We start from the raw sequence: 8,170 nt of genomic DNA on the forward strand, positions 1-8,170 counted from the left end.
TGCTGCAAAATTCTGAATAAGCCGATACGTTATCATAGAGTCGATAATACTTGAGTAATTCTCTATGTTTTATATTAAAACGGTATTTCTGAAAAAGAGAGAATTATTGAGGTGTTACAATTTGCCCTACTCTAGACCCTCCTCTTGAGAAAAGATCCAGTAAATGGAATCTTAATGCCTACTGCAAAAATCATCAAGGAAAGGGGCGTATGACATCACAGCGTTGGACTTTGAAGCATGTTGTACTGGATATGGTTGAAGATGGTAGATTGCCAATTCCGCCTGCATCAAAAGTCAGCAATAGTGGCAACCCCTTGGACAGTGCGTAATTAAATAACGACGGGGAATGGTCATTTAACGCTACTTCTCTAGATTGAGTCAGAGAGTCCCTCCCCTAGCTCCTTCCTTCCCCTTCCTGTTGAGTCTATGCCATTTAGGATTTTTCTAATAAGTCTTATTTCTATTTATTACTAAGTAATAAAATAATTGCATTTTTATTTTTCATATCTCTTGGTGAAGCGCAATTGTCTTTCTTATCTTTTTCAAAGTGCGTACCATGTGTACGCTTTCTACTGGACATGCCGCATCACGCGCGTGACACGTCAGCCTGCTGTAGTTGGCGCGTGAGGCACAATTCCGTTTCTCCATCTTGCAATTTTTTCATGATAACATGATTTCTCCGACACCCATGTAACACCCCAAAACTTTGGTCTCAAAACTTTATGAAATATTTACTTTTCATTTAAGATATCTAACCAAACCTTTAGGATGTTACCGCCACATCTATTGTTAAAAATAAATGCAAGGCTAATTATTATAAATAAAAATTTAACTCACAAACCAAAGTATCAAAATAAACCAAATTAAGTTGTCTAATTTAAACCAACCCAAACTAAACAATCTCAATTATCAGTACCATAATATTTATTAAACTAGGTGAACTTAAAAACTATATATTCGTTCATTCCTGCAACGTAGTCCCTTTCACCAACCTACACAATATTAATAGGAAAAGAGCAAAGAAAAGCAAAAACACAAAAATTAGCGAAAGCTAAGTAATTACAACTCCATCCCGTAAAATAATAATAATAATAATATTTATATTTTGAAAATAATTTTTATAGCATAATACAGACAAGTATAATGTAGTATAGACAAGTATAACAAAATACAGACAAGTATATAATATGATTAACTATTTCAATTATTTTATGTTTATATGAATCATACAACAACAAATTTAATTATTAGCAGGGAATTGAACGTCAATAGGCCGGGACTAATCCTAGGTACCAGCTACTTCAACATGGGTCGTCACCCAGATAAATTAAGAGTAATGGCCAATATCGTTTTGCAGAACATCCCTAGTGTGCACAACCCTCACTAATCTAATGGGTATCCGCAATGCGCACCAATAGTATTAGGAGGAAGACAATAAAAGTTGTAACAGAATAAAATCAAATATTGTTCATCACCTATGGAGGATCCAAGTCCACAGGATAATTTCCTCAATAATATTTCCACTTTACGTGATTAATATATTTTAATAGTTATGACACATCAAATAACACATTAACATGAACGTCTTTAGTTTAATAAATATTTTTTCACAACTTAACCACTTTTATAGAATTAAAATACTCAACGTCCATAATTCATAGTAACCAATACGTCCATCATTAGAACTTCATAAATCACAATACCAACTTATAGAACCGTTCGAAACATCAACAACACACTAGTTGTACCCGTTAAGTTACATTACCAACATTAATATGATTTTTAATATGGTGATTACATATGTACATTATAAATTCGAAGGTAGTAACAAAATACTAGTAGATACATATGTATTATACGCAGGGATAGTAGTACTAAAATTTATTAATAACAATAATTTTAGTCATAACAAGTACTAATACTATTTATGTCATATAATATACATCTAACATAAACATAGAATCACATAAACCACATGTATTACACATAGCACATATAATTCCTAACGTGATTCTAGTTGTTGATGGACATTGTGAATTACCTCGAATGCGTCCCAAATATAGCAATATCAACTAAAAGTCGCCTTTTACGAAGTTTCCGTCTACAATAAATAATACTTCCTAAAGTTAGTCACTTAATATCATATTCCGTAAAATAATTAACCAAACTTTACAAGATTAATATTAACCAAAATCTGAAAACAAAAAAAAAAGGAGAAAAAAAAAATTCTACTAAAAACATGTGACACAGTCAGTGTTGAAAGAACAAAAATTATAGAAGGTTAATGGTTTTGATGTATGACAGAACACACTGGCACCTACTACCATTCTGCCACTACATACACTACACCTTTTCTTTCTTTCTTTTTTGTATTAAAAACTTTAAAAGTTTGACCAAAAAAATTTTAAAGAACTGATGCACGCAGCAGCAGCGAGAAGCAGGAGGAAGAAAGGAAAGAAGAAAGAGAAAGAAGAAAAGAGAAGAAGAAGAAGACCGGTGTCGGACTCCGGCCAAGTCGTCGGAGTCGCGGTGTCGGGTTTTTAAATTATATTTTTTTTCTGGTTGAAACCTTCAAAACACAACAATGGTGATTCTATATCTGAAATTTAGAACTTACCAAAAAGATGAAGAAAGTGTATTACGTGAGAATTTTTGGGTGATATGGGGTATATATATATATATATGTATATATATATATATATATAGGGTTTTACTAAAAGATAAGTAATTAAAAAATTTAATCCTTTCCCAAACGTTATAATTTCATAATTTTCTTTTCTCTCTATCTTTCTTTTTGAACGAAAAAGATGATAAAATAAAATCTGATTTTCTTCTAACAATTTTTCGAAATTTTATTTTTATTTTATTTATTTATTTCTAAATGATAAAAAAAATCTGGTATTATAAAAATGAATTTCTAGAAAATCTGATTTACTATAATTATAATTTATTTTTCAGAATTTTATATTTATAAAATCTTATTATAACAAGATGAATTTCATAAAATAGTTATAAAAATTTGGGATATTACATCTACTCTCCCTTAAAGGAAAGTTCGTCCTCGAACTTCAACGTTATCGCTCGCTACTAATATGCAAACAAAAAGTTAGTATCACATTCTACCCTCCTTAAAGAGTTTCGTCCCCGGAACTCAAGCGCACCTGCTGAAAAAGTTCGGGATATCGGTTTTTCATATCATCTTCGGCTTCCCAAGTAGCCTCTTCAGAAGTTTGACTTGACCATAACACCTTGACTAATTTTACCGTCTTGTTTCGGTACTTCTCGTTTTGGTATCTAGGATCGTAATTGGGCGTTGCTCAAAGGATAAGGTCTCATCTAGCTCAATGGTTTCATGTTGAATGTTATCGGTAGGATCATGGACATATTTTCGAAGTTTAGACACATAAAAGACGTCATGGACATTAGCTAACTCCATTAGTAAGGCTAATCTATAGGCTACTTCCCCAATTCGCTCCAAGATCTCATATGGTCCCCTTTGTTGGTGACACTTTTAGCAAAGCCTTCTCCCCAACCTCAAATTCCATCTCCATTTTATTCTGATCTGCATAACCCTTTTGTCTATCTTGAGCTACCCTCATGTGCTCCTGAATAAGCCTAACTTATTTCGTTGTTTCTTCCATCATCTCAGGCCCTAAAGTCATCGTCTCACTTATGTCACTCCAACACAAAGGACTCCTACATTTCCGCCCATACAATGCTTCATACGGTGCCATCTTTATGCTTGAGTGATAACTGTTGTTATACGAAAACTCTATAGTTGGCAAATAATCATCCCAAGATCCTCCAATGTCTATCACGCGTGCTCTCAACATATCCTCGAAAATTTGAATTGTTCTCTTTGTCTGTCCAGCTGTTGCAGGGTGGAAAGCTGTATTAAATTTGAGCAATGTCCCAAATGGTTGTTGTAACCTCTCCCATAATTTGGATAAGAATATCGAGTCTCTATCTGAAACAATATCCTTTGGTACTCCATGCAATCTCACAACCTCTCGCACATATGCACTAGCCAACTGTTGCATACTCCAAGTATCCTTCATTGCTATAAATCTGGCCGACTTTGTCAAACGATCCACTATAACCCATATGGCATTCTTAGCTGACTTGGTAAGTGGTAATCCCATCACAAAATCCATTGAAATAGACTCCCATTTCCAACTCGGCACTTTTAAAGGTTGCATCATTCCACCAGGTCTCGTATGTTGAATCTTCACAATCTGACACGTCAAACACTTTGCAACAAACTTTGCCACTTCATGTTTCATGTTTTTCCACCAAAAATGTTGCTTCAAATCCTTATAAAGCTTATCTCCTAGGATGCACAGAATATGGCGTATTATGAGCTTCTTCCAAAATCTTTCTTTTTAGCTCCTCATCCTTAGGCACACACCATCTTTCCTTGTAATTCACAACACCATTCTCATCGATGTCGAACTCGATGGCAACTCCATCTTCTTTCATTTTCTTAATCTTCACCATCCACTCATCACTACTTTGCTTCACTTGAATCTCTTCGAATAAGGTGGGTTGCACACATAGTGCATTCAATTGAGCTTCCACTTGCCCTTGTTCTATGACCTCTAGACTCATTATCCCGAATTCTTCACACAATCTCTCAGATAATACCATCATATTCATCGTATGACTAGTCTTCCTACTTAATGCATCAACAACTTTATTCGCTTTACCCTCATGATACAATATCTCTAAATCATAATCCTTTATAAGTTCAAGCCATCTTCTTTGTCTCATGTTCAACTCCTTCTGAGTAAATATATACTTCAGACTTTTATGATTAGTGAAAATCTTACATGACACACCATACAAATAATGCCTCCAAATCTTCAATACGAATACTACAGCAACTAACTCTAAATCATGATGAGTAGGCTAATTCTGTTCATAAGGCTTAAGTTGTCTTGAAGCATATGCTACCACCTTACCATGTTCATCAATACACATCCTAACCCATTCTTAGAAGCATCATTATACGCCTCAAAACCTTCTAATCCAGATGGTAACGTCAAAACTAGTGATGCTGAAGTAAGTCTTTGCTTCAATTCCTGAAAAGCTTTCTCACACTGCTCATCCCACTAAAATCGAGTCGTTTTCTTCATCAAATTTGTCAAAAGGTTGAGCTAGTTTGAGAAATCTCGCACAAACCTCCTATAGTAGCCAGCAAGTCCTAAGAAACATCTAATCTCAGTCACATTACTAGGTCTCGCCCATTCTGTTACTGCTTGTATCTTTGATGGATCTACATCAACACCTTCTTTCGAAATCACATGACCCAAAAATGCAACTTTCTCAAGCCAAAACTCACATTCTGATAACTTAGCATACAACTTTTTCTGTCGAAGTATATCCAAAACTTTCCTTAAGTGACCCTCATGCTCTTCTTTGTCCTTCGAATACACCAATATATCATTTATTAACACAACCACAAAATCTATCTAAATACGGGTGAAAAGACCTATTCATAAGATCCATAAATGCTGCAGGTGCATTAGTAAGTCCAAATGGAATCACTGTGAACTCATAATACCCATACCTCATACGAAACGCTGTCTTTGGTATATCTTCCTCCGCAATTCTCAATTGGTGGATACCCAGACCTCAAATCAATCTTAGAGAAAATTCCAGCACCCTTAAGTTGATCAAATAAATCCTCAATCCTAGGCAATGAGTACTTATTCTTTATTATGACATTATTCAACTCTCTGTAATCAATACGCAACCTCAAGGTTCCATCCTTCTTTCGAAAAAATAACACTGGTGCTCCCCAAGGTGAAACACTTGTCCTAATGTACCCTTTCTCCAACAATTCCTCCAATTGCACTTTAAACTCTTGCATCTCTGCAGGTGCCATCCTATATGGTGCCTTAGAAATAGCTCCAGTTCCAGGCACTAGGTCAATTTTAAAATCGGTTTCTCTCACTGGCGGCATCTGTAAGTGCAAGAGACACTCAAGAGGGGGGTGAATTGAGTGTTTGCCCGAATGTTGCAACTTTTTCGATTAATGTAAGAACAGTAAAGAAACAATTCTTTAGCAGCGGAAATAAAAGCGATGAATAAACAACACAAGGATTTAACGAGGTTCGACTTCAAATAAGTCTACGTCCTCCACTCACTCACTCTTTTATTAATCAACTCTGAAAAACAAAAGAATTACACTCAATCACTTATGCACCTATGCACGAGATGATTCCCCAACTTCCACCTATGGAAGTTCGACTCAACCACCAACTATGATGGTTCAAATGAAGTTAATCCCTGATCAACTTTCCCAGCAACCTGAACTCACACGATGCTCAAATATAACAAGTTTTTCTCTCACGAACAAAACAGCCTAATATGCTTAGAATGAGAGTAGTTTCTGATCTATGTGGTATTAGGGTTTATGCTAGGTTTGAATCCTTGAGAGAGAATACTTTTGCTGAGAGAATACTCAAAACTTATCGTGCAAAAGCTTAAGGTTTGAATGCTAGCAGAACTACTTAAATAAGCCTTTGGTAAGTTAGTGTTACATGATATTATGAGAGTATACTTTCCTTGGAAGTATGGAAATTATTCCAAGGAAAATATACTCAGTATAATATCATATAACACACTTACCATACTTAAGAAATTCTGCTCGCATAACAAACCATGCATCCGTGTATTTTGAAAATCAATTTACGCGGAAAGAAACTTTCCTTAAATACGAATGCAGTAAGTCTTAGAGGACTGGTTCAGATTTGTTCCCAGATTGTTCCAATCAACCAAGTTTTACTTGTAGTTGTGTATGACAAGTAACCGATGTTTCTTGTCATCCATAACTACCTCATCTCTCTAGTTTCAAACCTTTATAATGCATTAACACCTTTATACCACTTACATTGCATCTAAGCCTTAAAAGCTACAACTTGATCTTGGTCTTCATGCAATTCTTCAAGACTTGGCTTCACTATCACTACTACAAAAAAGGCCAAAGATAACACTGCTAAATTAACTCTTATCTTAGCAACTGTTATGTAAAGTCTAAATTTAACGTTTTGACATAAGAACTGTTATCTTAGCTTGTATTGAAAATATATCAGTTAACACTTATCTTAATGTGTGTTATCTTTGCCATAAAATTATTATGTGGTGTTTTTTTTTTTTTAATAGAAACGTGGTGCTTCAATTTATCATTAATAATAAAGAATTCTGTAAAAATAATTATATTCAAAATAACGGTTTACTGGCTAGAAATTAGGAACCAAATTACTCTTCGCTAAACCCTTTTGCAATTTTCGCTAAACAAGCACGTACTGAACCAAGAAGGCAAGAGAGCAGGGCAATTTTCGCTGAACACTCTCCTCACTAAACAATTATCGCTCAACTCCGATTTCCACCTCCGTTCCCGTCTTCACCTCTGGTTGTCACCTCCGGCACTCATCTTTGGTTCCCACCTCTGGTTGTCACCTCCGGCTCTCATCTTTGGTTCATTCAACCGAGCAAGTCATTTTGGGAGAAACCGACAACAATAATCGCCATTGTTACCGGCAATTGAAGGTAATTCTTAATTTTCTATCCCTTTTTATTCCTAATACATAAAAAAATCTGATTTTCATGGGTTAGTGTAGCGTTAATTTTATTTATTTTTCTATCACTTTGTTCAATTTATGGTAATTTAATCAACTTTGGTAATTTATTCTTCATTATCTGCTTTACTGAAATTCACTGGAAGCTTTAATTGGCGATGGTGGTGCTTATTTTGCTCTCTTGAAAAAGGTGTCCCCCACCTTATCCTCTACCTATATGTCTTTTTCATATAGAGAGCAACTATAGTATAATTACTAATAGTCTAATACTCTATTTTGATTTTTCTTTCAGATGATGGTTCAGTTTTTAGGTTGGAATCCTGCCAATATAGTATAATTATTTTTTTGTTTTGGTGAAATCAAAATTTGATTTTATATGCATCATAAAATTATTGAACTGAGGATACCCTACGCGTAAGAATAATGATATATATTTAGTTAATTACATATTACTATATTAGATTACATGAGTAGGATTTTGGATTTTTCTGACTGAGCCCATAAGTTAATTTATTGTATTCAGGAAACTGTCACATATCTAAACATTGAAGTTTACTACTACATTTTATATCAGAAATTCAATGGTG

At 34.6% G+C, this 8,170-nt stretch overlaps 1 protein-coding gene across 1 annotated transcript; it reads right to left on the minus strand.

The window, feature by feature from the left end:
* Positions 1 to 215: 215 nt before the first annotated feature.
* Positions 216 to 5,965, minus strand: LOC109136458 (transposon Ty3-I Gag-Pol polyprotein). The gene is made up of 7 exons (XM_057394018.1): positions 5,726 to 5,965; positions 5,570 to 5,644; positions 5,229 to 5,471; positions 4,962 to 5,111; positions 4,429 to 4,860; positions 3,766 to 4,235; positions 216 to 282 (listed from the first exon to the last, which is right to left on the minus strand). The coding sequence occupies exons 1-7, from the start codon at positions 5,963 to 5,965 to the stop codon at positions 216 to 218; spliced, it is 1,677 nt and encodes a 558-aa protein (XP_057250001.1).
* Positions 5,966 to 8,170: the final 2,205 nt, after the last annotated feature.

This window comes from Beta vulgaris, chromosome 4, assembly GCF_026745355.1.
Source record: "Beta vulgaris subsp. vulgaris cultivar EL10 chromosome 4, EL10.2, whole genome shotgun sequence".
In the NCBI taxonomy this organism is placed as follows: Eukaryota; Viridiplantae; Streptophyta; class Magnoliopsida; order Caryophyllales; family Amaranthaceae; genus Beta; species Beta vulgaris.